Source organism: Capra hircus, chromosome 15, assembly GCF_001704415.2.
Source record: "Capra hircus breed San Clemente chromosome 15, ASM170441v1, whole genome shotgun sequence".
Taxonomy (NCBI): domain Eukaryota; kingdom Metazoa; phylum Chordata; class Mammalia; order Artiodactyla; family Bovidae; genus Capra; species Capra hircus.
Window position 1 is genome coordinate 28632392 of NC_030822.1, and position 16413 is coordinate 28648804.

The window sequence follows — 16413 nt, forward strand, 5'->3', positions numbered from 1 at the left end:
TCAGACTGTTTTCTAACACCATCTAACACCCACTCTTGCTAGCAGTGGGTCATGGTTCCAATTTCTCCACATTTTCACTAATATTTATTGTCTGTCTCTTTGATTACAACCATTCTCATGGGTGTGAAATGATATCTCATGTGGTTTTGATTTGCATTTCCCTAATGACTAATGCTGTTGAGCATCTTTTCATTGCCTATTGGCCATATCATTGGAAAAGTATCTATTCAAATAGCTTGAGTAATTTGGCTGAGGAAATGGAAGCGTGTGTGGCTGGGGAGGAGTCCCTCTAATGGGTACGAACACTCAGAGGAAACAAGGAGATGCTGAAGTAAAAGTGACACCTGACAGGGAGGAGGTGAGGGATTGGCCTAGGTGGGGGAAGTGGAGGTAATGCTCCACGGATATCACTTTGAAGAAGAGAAAGTAAGGGGGTTCCCAGCAAACTCAGTTCAGTTCAGTTCAGTCACTCAGTCGTGTCCGACTTTTTGCGACCCCATGAATCACAGCACGCCAGGCCTCCCTGTCCATCACCATCTCCCGGAGTTCACTCCGACTCACGTCCATCGAGTCTGTGATACCATCCAGACATCTCACTCTCGGTCGTCCCCTTCTCCTCCTGCCCCCAAATCCCTCCCAGCATCAGAGTCTTTTCCAATGAGTCAACTCTTTGCATGAGATGGCCAAAGTACTGGAGCTTCAGCTTTAGCATCATTCCTTCCAAAGAAATCCCAGGGCTGATCTCCTTCAGAATGGACTGGTTGGATCTCCTTGCAGTCCAAGGGACTCTCAAGAGTCTTCTCCAACACCACAGTTCAAAAGCATCAATTAAGGAGATTGACAGGACAGTTTCCGAACTCCAGCTCCTCTCACAAGCAGAGCCCAGTCACCCGTAATAACATAAATACTGTGCTACGTGCTTTCCATGTATGTAAAGGCTTGCGAGCACAATCTGTGAGCTGGCCAAAAAGTTCGCTCGGGTCCATCCACTTATGGACAAGTCCGAATGGACTTTTTGGCCAAACGGTAAGTGCTTGGGAAGCCTCTCCACAGCTCCATGCCTTCGGTGCAGTCATGAGCTCTGTGCTTCTGATGGGGACACCGAGGTTCACAGGTAACTAGCTCTGCTAGCTCACACTAGTACAGGAACTCAAGCCCAGGTGCTAACCTCATGCTGCTCTGCACTACTTGCACAGATTTAATGAGGGGTAGAAGCACAACATTCTTCTCTGTCTTGGCCCAGCCAGTCCTAGCCAGGCCACCTGAAAGGCAGCAGCGCCTGCCTCCCGAGGGGCAGGCCAACCAGATGATGGAGTGGGAGCTGAGGTTGGGAGGGCAGAGTCACTAACGTGGATCCCCAGCTCTGAGAGAAGCCCAGGGCATGGGTGAGACAGGGAACTAAAGGTCAACGGACCCGATCAGAACTTTCCACCCTCCTGTGACTCAGCCTATAGTATGAGCCTCTGGGGGGAGAAGGGGAAGCTCTGGCCCCGTTCCACTGGGTTCTGAGAGCAGCCGCCAGTCAGTGTGTAGATGGCCAGTTGGTCTCTAAACAGGGCTGGTCAGACTGGTTGTCAGTCCCCTTTGAGCCCTTCCTGTGGGCTGGAGTCCTCTATAGAGGGGCTGGCAGCAGAGAGTCCGACGCCCCGATAAGGGGTAGAGCTTCCCCTGGAAGCAAAGTCCTGAGTCCAGGGCTGTAGATCCACCTCACCTGCTGACTCGGAGGTCCTTACCATCCTGTGAAGGCTTTTTCAAGGGCCAGCTCTGCAGGAGAGAGGGCAGCTGAGGGAGTGCCCCTGAGCTGAGCCTGGGGGCCCTATAGGAATGAGGGGAGAGGCAGGGAGCCAGGCCCCAGGAGAAAACGACAGCCCCTTTCTCTCCCAGTTGGGCAGCCAGGTTTGGGGGCCCCAGGTAGGACAGGTGGTTCCAAGGCCTAGCTCCTACAGCCCCAGAGCTGGCAGGCAAGGGGTCTGTGTGCCTGTCGGTGGGTCACATGGCTGGCCATGCGCACAGGCACACTCACGTCTGTCGGCTGGTGAGTCACTGGGCTACCAGTCCACTGTCCTTTAGGAGACTCGTCTGTTCAGGTTTGTTAATTCTCGAACAGAACCTACAACTGCAGAACCTACTGTTCTGCAATTGCTCAGAAAGTCAGTCAGTTCAGAGATTGACTCAGAAATTGCCCTCAGAAATTCAGGGCAGTTTCAGTTGCCCTGAAATTCTGTCAACCAGAGACCTTCAGTTCAGACGCTCCAGAGTGTACCGGCCACGGCCAAACCCCCTCCAGGGCCAGGAATTTGAGTCTGGGAGATGAGGGCTGAGATTCAGAGAGCAGCCTGACAGGAAGGGCTGCTTTTCTCTGCCTGTTCTGTTTTCCTTAAAGACTCAAGGATCTGCCTCCTCCAGCCACCTCCCAGCTATAAACAGCAAATCTAAGGCAGATATGGGACTGAGTATATGTTTCAAGGGGCTTCCCAAGTGGTGCTAGTGGTAAAGAACTCGCCTGTCAGTGCAGGAGATGTAAGAGACGCCCGTTCAATCCCCGGGTTGGGAAGATCCCCTGGAGAAGGGCATGGCAAATCCCCTCCAGTATTCTTGCCTGGAGAACCCCATGGACAGAGGAACCTGATGGGCTACAGTCCATGGGGGTCACAAAGCACTGGACTCGAATGAAGTGACCTAGCACGCACATACACAAAGGTTGCAAAGTCCCCAGACCGGGGTCTGAACCCCAGCCCAGTCACTGGTCCTCTGTGGAGCATGGATGTGCCCTTGATTAGCTTGTCTCCTCTGTAAAGTGAGGATATAGCCTCTACTCAGGGAGGTAAGGCATCTCGGGCGCCTGGCTCAGACCTGGCACACCATAGGCCCCCTAGGGCCAATCTTCCCCTCCCCTGAAATCTTCAAGCACCTCTGAGGCTACAGGCCCAGCTGAACCCTTCCATACACAGCTGGCTCCTCCACGTGAACCTCTTCCTCTGACAGTCCCATCATCCATCTCTGGATTCTCTCTCTCCCTCCTGTCCAAGCCCCAGTCAACCACAAGACCAGAGGACCTAGGTTCCTTCCCGTTGTGCACACTCATAGCCTCGCAGGCAGTTGTACAGGTTTCAATCCTCCGGCTGGGATCCTCATCCTCAACGCAGGGACAGCAACCCCTACTTCCCACTGCCGAGAGCGCCCACTGAGAACCTGAACCTTCCCTCCACATTCAGCGAGGACCCTTAAAGCCCCAAACCACACCTTACCAATGACATTAACTTGACTTTGCTACTCTACTGTCTTCATTAGCAATTTTCTTCTTACTTTTCTTACTTTTCCAGCAAATTGCTTGGTTTTTCATTACAGAAACTTCCAGAAAGACGGAGCAACTGTTCAAGAAAAACTGTCAGCACCTCTGATTCTTTGAATCTCTACCCGCGAAATCCTCACCCTGATGTTTCTGCCAACAAACCCTGGACTGTTGTATCATGATTCTTGCTCAATGCTATTGATCTTTCCTCCCTATTCTGAGACACTGCCAAAACTTCAAGAGGTGTGTTGGCCCTTATGTTGGTAAAAAGCGGACTTTGTCTTATCAACAAGTTGTGTCACTAAGGTAGGAGAGCCAGCACGGACACGACACAGAGCAGACGCTCAGTTAGCATTGTTTTCTTCGCTGTCAGGTACAAACACCCTGCCTGCCTCCATAACTGCTTTGGGACAGCAAGAGCATTGCTGCCTCTAGAACCTGGGAACCAGGAGAAACGTCCACCCAGGAGGGCCACAGAGATGGGGGCTGGAGACCCAGCTCTCTGGCTCACCACCACCCGCTGATGGGAGAGGCTCACTGTCTCCCCTTGAGGCTATCCTGTGTGCTGCGCTGGGCACACTCACCCATCTGCCTGGCAAACCATTGAGGCAGATGCTGTGACTCCATGAATGAGGAAACTGAAGCACAGAGAGGGGAGGGGGCCTGTCCAGGTCCTGGGGCTGGTAAACAGCAAAGCCTAGACTGGAGCTCAGACCTGTTTGACTCTTGGGCCCCTAATAGCAGCCATGAAATGGTGGCTACCAATGGTGGCCTTAGAACCTATGAAAAATACTCCCCCTGTAGCCATTTCTGATTCTGGCCTGGCTTCCCTCCAGTGAATTGCCAAAGGTGGTTGCAATGGGGACAGTTCTACCAGCTGATTTTTTAGCTTATCAGTCACTTAGTCAGTTCATTGGTCAGTTCAAGGCTGGACAGAGAAATGTGGTGAGAAGGACACACCTCCTAGTCTAGGGGATCTGCGTGTGGTGAAAGCTCGGGACTTGCAAAAAGGCCCAGATTTGAACTTTGAGGAGGGACGAGCTGAGGAATGCCGAGAGAGCTGGGAGGCTTCTCACATCCTGAGGATGGAGCAGGAGGGCTTGGACTAAGGAAGGACAAGAAAAGGGCACTTTCTCTCCAGAATATTCCAGCCTGTCCCTCAGCAGAGAGACCACGACCTAGGGTCACTCAGACCCAGTGTGGCCTTGGGCCAGCAGCTCTGTGAGCCTCTGCAAAATAGAAATAATGAGCCTTGCCTCTTAAGCCTGTATGAGGGTCCCAGAGGTAGCATCCTTTGTCAACTACAGGATGACACACAGTGTCAGTTTTGTCCGCGTTTGCCCCAAACTCACCTGGGAGCTCTCACCTGGGAGCTATCTCTAGGCCTGGTCACCAGGCCTCAGAACTTACTGTCCTCCAGGGGGGCACCCATCCTCGGTATTATTCTCTCACCTCCCACTGGCCCCTGAAGGGACACAGACCCCTCAGGAAGCCTCCCTCTGCTGTCTCCTGGTCTTCCCTCAGTGCTCCATAATCACCTGCTGCATTCCATTCCATGACCTCAGGGAAGCTAAATCCCGCCCGCCTCCAGCTAAAGGTTTGTAAGCTGCAACTAAAGATCTCGCACACTACAATGAAGATCAGAGATTTCCCACGTGCCGCAACTAAGATCCAGCACAGCCAAGAAAATAAATATCTTAAATTCCAAAAAGAGAGAAGGTAAGGCCTCTCCTGGAAACCTGCCACCACACACACTTTGCCTGGGCCGTCAGAGGAACTGGCAGAGAGATAATACAGGGCAATGGTTACAACACGGAGGCCCTGGACAAAGGCCCTCTGTGCAGCTGCGTGAGCTGTGCTCCGTGAGGTGAAGGGTGCCCTCTGGAGTTGTGCAGTGGATGGCAGTCCTGCCTGGAGCCGCATCAGACTCCTAGCCTTTTTCATTTGGCTTGAACAATGCAACAATGCTGGCTCACTGAGTGTTTTTAAGCTAGTTGCCAGCATTTAAAAGCCAGGAAATTTCACACAAAACTCCCACTTTTTGTTTTTTCTTGAAAGATTAGCAGATCTGGCCACATTGGGCCTACTTTCCCATATGGAAACAGCTGGTCTAAGATGTTGGCCTTTCATGTGGCAATTTGCCCTGTGAGAGCCTCTTTGAGCTCATCTGGCTTGCTCCAGGACCCTTTACACTTGCCTATGGGTTTCCCTGTCTGTGACCCACAGCACCCCTGGGAACTGCGGAGTGCTGCAGGACAGGAAGCCAGGGCTGGGTGAACCCTTTGAAGGGTGAGGCAACAAGACCAGAAAAGGCCAGGACTTGCCCAGGGTCACCACGGTAGGGGACACAGCTGGTCTCTGCTGCTTCTAGGAGTAAGAATGAAGATTTCACACGTGCTAACAGCTCCACAAGACAGGTGGCCGGGGTTTTGGAAGCAAGCAACCTAGGTCCCTGCTCTCAGGGAGCTATGAGCTATGTGTGTGTGTGTATGTGTGTGTGTGGTGACAGGGCAAACATCTAACACAGAACCACAGCAAGTGCTCACTGTGTGACATAAGGAGTTCCAAGACTTTAGAAACATAGTGAAGAAGCTCTAACCTACGTTGGAAGGTTCTGGAAGGCTTCCTCAGGGAAGAAACATCAGAGTAAAGGGAAGAAGTATGAAAGTGCAAAGACTGCTCAGGAAGCAAGCAAATAGTCCAGGAAGACAGGAGCTCTGGGGTCAAGGTGGGGAGGTGAGGCTAGAGTGGCCAGTCTCTGACTGCCCTTGAATGCCAGGCTGGAGGGCTGGGCTTCATCCTGGGCTCAGGCATGAGGTCTAATTTGGTTTCCTATGAAGACCTCTGTGCCGTTTGGATGAGAGTGGAGAAGTCAGGCTGTGGGCTGGGACCAGGGAGAAGAAGGCAGGAGTAAGGAGAAGTGGAGCAGATGGTCGTGGGGCCTGGGCCAGGTAGGGGCTGTAGGGATGCTGAGTAATGAGCTGATGAACCACAGATGGGAGGTGGAATGGACAGAATTTGCTGGAAAAGCAGGTGGGTGGGGAGTGCAGGAAGCCGAGGAACCCTGGGGGCAGGGGAGTGGGGAGTGGGGAGAGATACAGCTTTTGGTCTGGGAGTATTGCCATGGAAGTTGGGATTGTAGGGTAATGGTGAGCTCAGCCATGTGTGAGTCTGGGCTGGTAGGGGAGCTCCCAGAGGAAGAGGCCTAGGGGGCCATGGGCTCCAGGAGAGCCCATGAGAGGACACGGGCCAAAGCCAGTCCTCTGGCTCTCCGTCTGTAAGGCACATGTGGAGAGCAGGAAAGAAAAGCCACACGTGGGCAAACTTGGCTTGTAAAGTGAGAAGATCCATTGCATATATGCCCTACAGAGCAAAAGGAGGAACCCATCCTGGAACCATGTTCAGATGCCAAGGTTAAGGTGATAGAGCAGTGTCACAAAGAAGTCTGGATGTTTCTGGAAAACCTACCAACCTCCAGCACTCACACACCCACAGCCTGAGCCTGGGGAGGCAAATATTCACAGCAGCAGACACTGGGCGATGTATCTGTCACAGTGATGGCAGGTACCTCCCTCCGGAAGTGTTGGGATAGGAGGAGGCCAGCCTCATGGACAACCCCACCTCCAGCCCTTCCTACCTCCTAGATTTCCCTGGGCTCCCTCAGCCTGCTGGCTCCACCGCCTAGCTCCTGCAGCCCATGCCAGCTCCTTCTCCCTCCCCCTCCCCTCCCCCTCCTGGTTCAGTTCCCTCAGCCCTTTCTCTGGGATACCAGGCTAGTCACCCACCTGCATCATTTACGTCCCCCTCCTATCTGCGTGATACGCCAGTGGACTACCCGCAGGCAGAGGCTCTCCTTTCCTGGGTATAGCAGACCCCTGTTAAAACCCTCTGGGTCAGAACCTTTGAGTTCAAATATTTGTTTGCTACATTGTATGACCTTGGGCAGTTTATTTAGCCTCTCTAAGCTTCAGCTACCCTCTCTGGGCACACAGCATTTTTGATAGGATTAAAGAAGACCATCCTGCCTGGTACACGGTGGTCCTCAACAATGGTTAACCACCCTTCCACCCCATCGGCAGCACGTGAGTCCAGATGCCTCAGCATCCAGGAGATCAAAGCCACCCTAGTGAACATTCTTCTGTAACTCCAGTAGATGCCGGCCATTCCCCAAATTCATCCTGTTCTTTTCCACCTCTCTGCCTTCGCATAAGTTATACCCTCAGCCTGACTTCCCAAGGTGTCCTACCTTCTCAGAAAACCACTTCTCATCTTGCAAGGGCTCAGTTTAAAAACATGATTGTTGAATTGAGCTAAACTGGAGGAGGGAGAAGAGAAAGCTGGAGTGTGGGGGGTCTGGGGCAGCAGGGGCTGCGGCAGGCAGGGGGTAGGGTCGAGGAGCTTGGGGCTCCAAGGGGCTTCAGTGCCCCATGTGACCCCATGGGGCTTCTGCACAGTGGGGGCGGGGGGAGGTTATAATCAAAGACAGGAAGCAGGGTCAGGTCTCAGGCTTTGGCCTTGGCTTTCCTCTTTGGGAAATTCCTCCTAGCAGGACCCTTGGGTGGTCTATTGGAAAGACAATAACATGCTGCAGGCCTCCAGCTGTTGCTTTTTTCTGGTGGTTTCCAAGCTGGGTCACAGACCCTGCGCTGGGACTTTCTATTCCCGATTCTGACCCCGACTACCCCATCTAGACCCAAGATGACCCTAAAAAATAGAGATGAAGGCACAGAGAAGGGAGGGTGAGCCCTGAGCCTGCAGGGAATCCAGGCCGGCCTCCTTAAACCTAAAATACAGAGCCTGAGGCTCAGAGACACATGGGCATTGGCTCAGGCCACACCCTGTCCACCAACCACAAGTTCTGGTTCATCTCTCTCTGTGTTTACGTTTACTCTCCAGCACCTCACTGTAGCCCCATCTCACTCCCTATCATGAATCTCCAGTCCTCAACAAGAGTAGGCTTTCAAAGCAGGTTGGAGGAGGGAAGGAATGTCATGGGGGTGGGGGTGGAAGCATGAGGAAGCTTCCAGGAGGCTGCATCTTCCCCAATACCTGACCTCTGCCCAGCCTGTGCAGAGTTCTGGGGCTTCAGGAATGGATCAAGTCAGACCCCATTCCCAGGGAGCTCCCAGGCTGGGGAGGTGGGCCTTGTTCTCCATCACTCCAAACATTAGCACTTAGGGTTCTGGACTGTAGCCCAGAAGGGGTAGCAGGAGCCAAGTTTATCTCCTCTCTACCCCCAGGGTATGGATGGGCCCAGACTTGCACCCTGGAGATAGCCAAGCCCCTGCCCCATATAAGAGGCCTCTTCCCTCCAGAGACAGAAAGCTGAGCGTCTCAGCAGTGGAAGGGACCAAGTGACCACCTCAGCCAACCCCTACCATCAACTGCACAGACGGAGAAAGTGAATCCCAGAGAGAGACAGACACAGACTGGGGAGTAGATACCTGGCACCCAATTGTGGGGTCTAAGCAAGCTCGCCATGTGTTTCCCAGCTGCCTGAGATCTGGCCCAGAAGACACAGCCCAGCCTGGGAGGAATAACTCTCCTGCCCCCTCTGCAGTCACTAGCTCCCAGACAAGAGCTTGCTTTGTCTGGAGCCAGTGGAGAAGTGCCCAAGGTGGGTGGAGACTCGGCAGTGTGGGGTATGTGGAGGGAAGAGGAAACCCCAAAGGCAAGGAGGCAGAAGGGAAAGGGCTTTGGCGTCCGGCTGATCTGGTTCTGGGCCCCCTCTCTGCTGCTTGCTTGCTGGGTGACCTTGGCCATGTCACTTACCCTCTGTGAACATGTGTTTCCTCACATATTAAAAAAAGGGTGAGAATGTGCATTCTCATCAGGTCAGTGATGCAGAGCTGCCGTGTGAACCTGGTTCCTTCCCTTGCCCTACCTCCTACCCTGGCCCACATGTGAACCTAGGACTGAAGAGAACAACAGAAACACCACCAGGAACCTCCCTGCAAAGGGAAGGTCAAACAGCATATGGGAGAGAGGTTACTTTCAACTGGGAGGATCAGTCAGGAAGGCTTCCTGGAAGAGGTGGCATTTGGAAGAATTAGAAAACAAGGCAGATTTCACCAGAATGGAATGTGGGCACGTGCCTTCCTTTGGGTAGAGGGAAAGCTGAGCAAAGGTGCAGAGAAGGGAAAGTGGCTTCTCTGAATCACGAAAATAGGAATGGCCTGGGGAGATAATTTTTCTCAAGCACCTCTCCCGCAGACTGGGACGCTCTGCCTGTTATCTAAAAGCACATGGTGAATTGGTGGTGAGGCTTCACTGAGGCCCAGTTCTGACCCAGGTTCCTCTCTCTGCTGTCTGCCCCTGGCAGGGACTGCTGGCTCCTCTCCCTCGGGCGAGCTGGGTGTGGGTCTTTTCCCAGGCTTTTTGTCCTGCCCGCAACCCTCAGACCAGAAAGAGCGCATGGGGGAAGCCTGGCCTCAGCTCAGATTAGGGCTCAGGAAGGGAGGCCAGAGATGGCTTCTGGTGGCTCAGTGGGCAGATGCTGGGGTCAGCCTCCCTCCAGCTGTATGTGTGGGAAGTGGAGGACCAGCTAGAGAACATTCCAGAACCAAGCCCTGCTGGCATCAGAATAACAATTGAGGGACAGGTGCAGTACAACCAAAGTCTCTAGTTTTTTCCCGTTTCCATAGGATCACCAGGATCCCACAGCTTGCCAAGGCTGACTGGGAATTTGGTTTGTTGGTGGCCCATCTCCAAACCAACTCACCTGAATCTGACCTCGTTGTCATTTCTCCTGTGAGGCCCTCAGAGGAAGCATCCATCCCCACCCTTCCTTCCACACCACAGTCCCCAAGTCGGGGCTGCAACACAGCCGCATCTGCCCGCTTGACCCAGGAAGCCCGCACGTCTCCTCCCTCTGGACGCAAGTCAGGCCTTGTCTGAGTGGGTGAGAGGCACACAGACAGCTGCAGGGAGGCCAGAGGTGATCACCACATGGTGTCCAGCCCAAGAGCAACCCTGTCTGAAGGTCCTTTGTTTCTTCCACCTCCCTCTTCCTGCCCCAGAAACTGGGCGCTCCTGTTCCCAGAACCACTGCCCTCTCCAAACAGTGCTTCCGTCACCCTCTGGTCTCAGCTTCTCTTCTCAAGGTTTCAAGACACCTTCCCACCTGCCTCCTCCACACCCCAACGCTCAAGGTCTCTGCAGGTCTCTCTCTGATTCCACTTCTCGGCTTTCCGACGCGGTCTGCTGTCTCCTGATCTCTGCTGTCAGTTTTCCCTCTCTCTGTCTCTGCCTCTCTTTACTTCTCCGGTCTCCTCCGGAGTCCCTGTCTTCCACACGCTGCAGCTGACACCTGTCGATCTTTGTCTTCTGCCGTCTCTGGCCTCTGTCTCTGCCTTTGTCCGACTCTGAGTGTCTCTCGACTTGCCGGCTCTCTGACTGTATACTTCTGCCTCTATTTTTGTCTGCTTTGTCTGTCTCTAGCTTTGCCTGCTTCAGAGAGGGAACAGGACGTGGAGAGGAACAGGAGGCCTGCCTTCCATTGCTCTTTCGGTCTCTCTGTCTCAGCAGGGAGGTTAAGCTGGCTGCCCGGTCTCCAGCTGAGTAAACAGCAACCCTTCTTACCTCTCTGGTCCTTCACTCATTCATTCAACACACCCTCACTAGATCTGGCCATATGCCTGGCTCTATGTAGGGAACTGGGAGCCCCTACTCCCCTGACCCCAGCGCACACATGTTAGCTCAACAGCCTCCCCCTTCACCACGGGAATGTGGCCCCCAGACTCCCTACCAGTGCCCCTTTCTTGCTTTGTCCAGACTTACCTATCCTGGGTGCCATGACTTCTGGAGTGGGGCGGTGAGTGTCAGCCCCTATTCCAATCACAGGACTGGATTTTAGCAGGAGAGAGGCAGTGAGAGCTTAGGGGAGCTCCCGGAGACAGCAGCTGGGGAGCCACAGTGGGGACACGCCAGTGTGCGGATTCCAGCCACTGGGTCGACCGATGCTTCTTGGGCCACACTGGACAGCAGCCCCCTCTTCCAGGTGGGTAAGGAAGTCCTGCTCAGACTTGACCCTGCCCCCCAAGGGCCTATCTCCTTTAGTCACTTGTTCTTACTCTCTGTCTCTTTCTCTGAATCCCTGTGATTTCTGGCTGGGGCAGCCCAGGACCAGAGTTGTGGAGGAGGCTGGGTTTGTTTAGATACAGCCCCGCTGGTGGGAGGAGGCTGCTGACAGCCTTCCCTCAGCCTGTTCCTTCCCAGCTTCTTGGTGTGGCATTTCCCTAGGATATTTTCTCCTACTACTGGTGGAGAGATTAGGGGGTGGAGGGAATGTGGACGGCCCCTCCCAGCCTTGGGGTCATTCAGTCCTGATTTTCCAGTTTGCTCTCAGCACTCACTCTGAGCCTCCTCCCTCATCAAACTCTTGTCTCAGTTACAGAACTTTTTTCACCCTTCGCGAGCCCCATATAAGCCCGTTTCTCCCACCGTCCTCCTTCACTGAACTGTCTCCCTCAAGCTCTCTTCCCCTCTCACTGAACCCCTATCTCTTCTCTGAGCTCCACAGATCCAGAGCAAGGAGGAACCCCATCCACTGGGAATCACAGTGGCCAGCCCTTGGGAGATGGGGAATCATGGCAGCAGCTCCATAAAGTATGGCCCTCTCAGTGGAGGGTGGGGTTGGAGAGCAGAAGAGCACATAAGAGATCCCCAGAGTTTTTTGCATTGAAGACTGAAGATGGAGGCCTTGGAGCCAGACAGACTGAGTCCTATCTCAGCTTTGTCATTCCACGGTCAAGTGACTCTAGGCAAGTCCCTGCACCTCTCTGAGAGTCAGCTGCCTCCTCTATAAAGAGGGACTGATAGTCCTCACTCACAGGGCCACTGTGCAAAGTCAGTGCAGGAAAGAACCGAAGCCTGAGGCCCGGAGCTCAGAGAAGGGAGTGGCAGAGGCGGGACTCAGAACAGGGCAGGGAAAGGGAAAGTGAACCTGGTTGGCCTCTCCTGCCTTGCTCAGCACTTTCACATGTGAGGCCCCCCGGCCCCTCCTAATGACCTTTCGGGCCAGGAACATATTCCCCCATTTTACAGATGAGGCATTGAGTCTCAGTAACCACCCAGAGGTCACCTGGCTAGGAGGTGGTGGGGTCTTGCCTTGAACCTCTGATACTAGGAACCAGGCTTTTTCCTCCGTCCAAGCTGCATTTTCTGAGAAAGACCTCTGCTGCGGCTGCTGCTGCTGCTGCTGCTGCTGCTGCTGCTGCTGCTAAGTTGCTTCAGTCGTGTCTGACTCTGTGAGACCCCCAAATACAAGATACAGAAGTGAACCCGACCCAGTTCCAAGAATAGAGTCTTTGCATGTTACAAGGATGTGGATTGGAGTCCAGCTTTTGGAGTGCAACAACAGAGAGATGCACATGAGCCCCACTTGGTTCCTAGTGGCATAAGGGATGCTAGAAGGAAGTGGGGAGTATCTGAAACAATCACAGCAGCCTGGCACACAGTAGACCCTTGACAGATACTCGTAGTGTGAGTGAGTCTCTGAGAGATCAGAAATGGGAATGCAGGACCACCACCCAGGGAGAGGTCAACAACTGGCACAGTTGATAGGAAGTTCAGTTCAGTTCAGTCGCTCAGTCGTGTCTGACTCTTTGCGACCCCATGAATCGCAGCACGTCAGGCCTCCCTGTCCATCACCAACTCCCAGAGTTTACTCAAACTCACATCCATCGAGTCTTTGATGCCATCCAGCCATCTCATCCTCTGTCATCCCCTTCTCCTCCCGCCCCTAATCCCTCCCAGCATCAGAGTCTTTTCCAATGATTCAACTCTTCACATGAGGTGGCCAAAGTACTGGAGTTTCAGCTTTAGCATCATTCCTTCCAAAGAACACCCAGGGCTGATCTCATTTAGAATGGACTGGTTGGATCTCCTTGCAGTCCAAGGGACTCTCAAGAGTCTTCTCCAACACCACAGTTCAAAAGCACCAATTCTTGAAACCAGACCCCAATTCTGTTTGAGAAAGCCGAACTGGCTTTCCCTCTCTAAATCCTTCAGACAGGCACTGTGAGTCCTCACAGAGATTGGCAGAGGTGCAGCCTCCCAGACTCCAAATTGCAGGCACGTGGTTGAGAGAGGAAAGGTCCCTTTTAACTTTCTGGAAGCTCACTACCCCCACAGTGGCTCCAGAGGCTGCGGAAGCTCTGCACATGGAATGATGTTGGGACTGGCTTGGCTGGCTAAGTTCATTTCACCAATCTCTGAGTCTAAGCATTCACAGCACCCCACAGGGCACAGAATATACAGTAACCTCAGGCATGAGCAGCCTTCATTTATCACTTCAGCCTCCCCAGGCTGACCTAGGTCCAAGAATATTCCTGAATTCAGCTGTGGAATTAGAGGATGAGTCCAATCTCTAGGACCTTCTGGGAGATAGGCTAACAGGCCTTCAGATAACTCTTGGACTAATCCAGCAGTGAGGTTTCCATTTTGGGTGGCCCAGGCTTAAGGTTCAACCAACCTGGTTTGCACCCCACCATTGCCACTTACTATCGTGGTGTTTACTAAGCCCTGTACATTTCACAGGGCCCTAGGATGTGTGTGGATTGCAACACCATCTGTGGATACACACAGTTTGCAAAGCTTGATGCCCTTCTAGAGTCCCATGTTGGTGGCAAAGCCTGGCACAGTTTACAGAACTCTGCAGCTTCCAGGGCCCCATGATGTTTGCACAGTCCTGCATCTTGTATAGAGTCTGATGCTGCTTGTGAAACTCCAAGCCATTTGCAGAACCCAAGCTCTTTTGCAAACCAGGCAAGATAGGGGACTCTTCATTTTGTAGAACTATCTGAATTTGGAGACAAGGGGAGAGCCCCAGGCTTCAGCCTTAAGACCTCTGGTCCCAGCTCTGTAACAACATTGCTGTGGGACTTGGAGCAAGCCCTTTCTCTTCCCTGGGCCTCAGTCTTCTCATCTGTTAAATGGAGATGCTGATATCAAATGGCCCAACCTCAGGACTGTTCTGAGGATCACTGGGAAAGTGTCCAGAAGATGGAGGTCAGGGCAGGGCACTGGGGGAAGGGGAAGAGTGACAGAGGCTCCTTCCTAAAAAAGGCCCTAAACTGCCACATCAGCACTGCTGTTCCCACTTCCCTCTGGCCTGGCAGCCAGGGAGCGGATGTCTATAAATGAGCCCTTGGCCAGGCAGACGAGCAATGGCCTCTGTCAAAGCCTCAGTCATCCTTACCCCCAGATGCTGTGCGGGAGTCAGAGCCCAAGATGTGTCCACATGATACCTTGCATAGCTTATTAGATCTGCCCAAGGGAGGCAGTATCATACTGACTTCAGCCACGAGGACTCTGACACTCAGAGAGGCCATGTGGCTTGCCCAGGGCTACATGTTGAGGATACGTTCAGGCTGGGGTCTGAGCCAAGGACAGCAAGGATGGTACTCAGAAGGTGAGAGCCCAGCAGGAACTTGGAGCTCATTTAATTCAATCCCTCACTTTTTCAGACTGGGAGACTGAGGCCAGGAGACCAGCAGGTTCTGCTGCGTTGTGACCACGGGGAAGTCACAGTCTCTCCCTGGGCTTTGGTATCTCCCTCTGGTAGAAGAGAAACAGAAACCCCTCCTGCCAAGGGTTCAGGACTTTCCCACCTTTGTTGGCATGGCTCCTGGATCTGAACATAGCAAATTTCCCAGCTGGGTGAGAAGACAGGTCTGCAGGCAGGTAAGCGTCCAGCCTGGCCACTTAGCCCTACCCACCTTGGCTGAGCACAGCCACTAGCTCCTCCAGCCCACCCAGCCCTGTGCAGCCCAGCCCTGACTGTGCTTTCTGCAGCTTAAACCTGGCCTGGAGTTTCTTCCTGGAGAAGCCCATTTACCCTAACAGCAGCCTTCCCCTGTGGCCAACTGCTGCTACCTCTCACCAGCCTCTCCCTCCAGCCTGGAGAGAATATGCACTCTGCTAGAAACTCTGCATGCGCTGTGCCCAGACAGAGCATGTGTGTGGCAACAGATGGTTTCATCCTGACCCAGTAAGATCTCTGAGGCTGCTTCCTCATCTGTAGAGATGATGGGAAACCTACCAGCAGGGCTGCACTAAACCCAACCATCTCACTGTCTTCAACTCTATGTGCGCAGCTCTCCCAGGAAACTGAACTCTCCAGAGACCTAGCTGGGTGATCTGAGGTTGGTCTCTTGCCGTCTCTGATTCTCGGTGCCCTTGTCTGTGAAATACCTTCCCAGGGCTGTCCAAGGGCTCAGATGAGTTGATGGATTAGTGCTCACTAAGTCTGAGAGCTGAGCAGACACAAGCCATTATTAATATGGTGATGATGGTAATGGCAATGACTCTTGTAATTCTGGAGGCGGAGGATGAGGAAGAAGTAAATCAGGTGCGTGCCAGGGCAGTCCGACCTCACCGACAACCCCATGGGACTCAGTTACCTCTGAGGTGGGAGGGAGTTCAAGGGCGAATTTGGGGCTCCCAGGCCGGTGGGGTGGCCTGTTGTTCTGTGGGTGCACAGGGTCCAGACTGGGCACTGGCTGGCTTGTTGCTCCCAACCCTGGCTCTAACTAACACCCTGGATTTGGTTAGGTCCTATTTCCTGCCTGGCTCTAGGTTTCCTTATTATAAACTGGTAGTCCTGGGTCTCTTCCTGCTCTGCCCCGTCTTTGGGGAAGGAACATGTGAGCTAATCAATGTACCACTGCTTTTGTAAGGTGTCAAGTGTGGGACATGAGAGATTACAGTTATTAATAATTTGACTTCCGGGAGAGAGGACACAAGTGTGGGGGTGCAGCGGAGACGGAGGGGAGCAAGCCATTGCCCCTGGCTGCAAGCGCCCCAGTGCCCTGCAGACTTTGTAACACTGCCCCCTGGAGGCCAGAGAGGAGATCTGCGCCCCTGGCTCTTCCTTTAAGACTCCAGTCGGGGGGTGCGGGGTGTGGGGAGGAGGGGGCTGGAAAGGAGACTGTCAGAGGAGGCTGAAGTGGACAGGCCAGGGGAGCCCAGTGTGTGCAGTCACTACCTGTTCCCCTCTCTCCCTCTCCTCCACACTCGTCTCTCAAACCAGCCTACTTCTTCCCATTCTGCTGTCACTGCCCTGGTGCCGGCCACTAGCAGCTCCGGCCTGGGCAGTGTCCCAGCCTCTTCCCTGTCTC

General features: G+C 53.5%; 1 protein-coding gene across 7 annotated transcripts in view; it reads right to left on the reverse strand.

Annotated features, from left to right (window-relative positions):
• The window catches only part of SLCO2B1 (solute carrier organic anion transporter family member 2B1), a 52506-nt gene extending 40974 nt beyond the window's left edge, over nt 1-11532 (reverse strand). Inside the window, exon 1 of one of the 7 annotated variants that reach the window (XM_013969756.2) lies at nt 10014-10106. In XM_013969756.2, coding sequence (XP_013825210.2) covers nt 10014-10068 — 55 coding nt within the window. In that variant the 5' untranslated portion in view covers nt 10069-10106. Of the gene's footprint in view, nt 1-3248; nt 3421-7077; nt 7097-10013; nt 10107-11071 lie in introns of those variants that run through there. The other 6 variants (XM_013969757.2, XM_013969760.2, XM_013969759.2 and 3 more) reach the window with 6 other exon arrangements.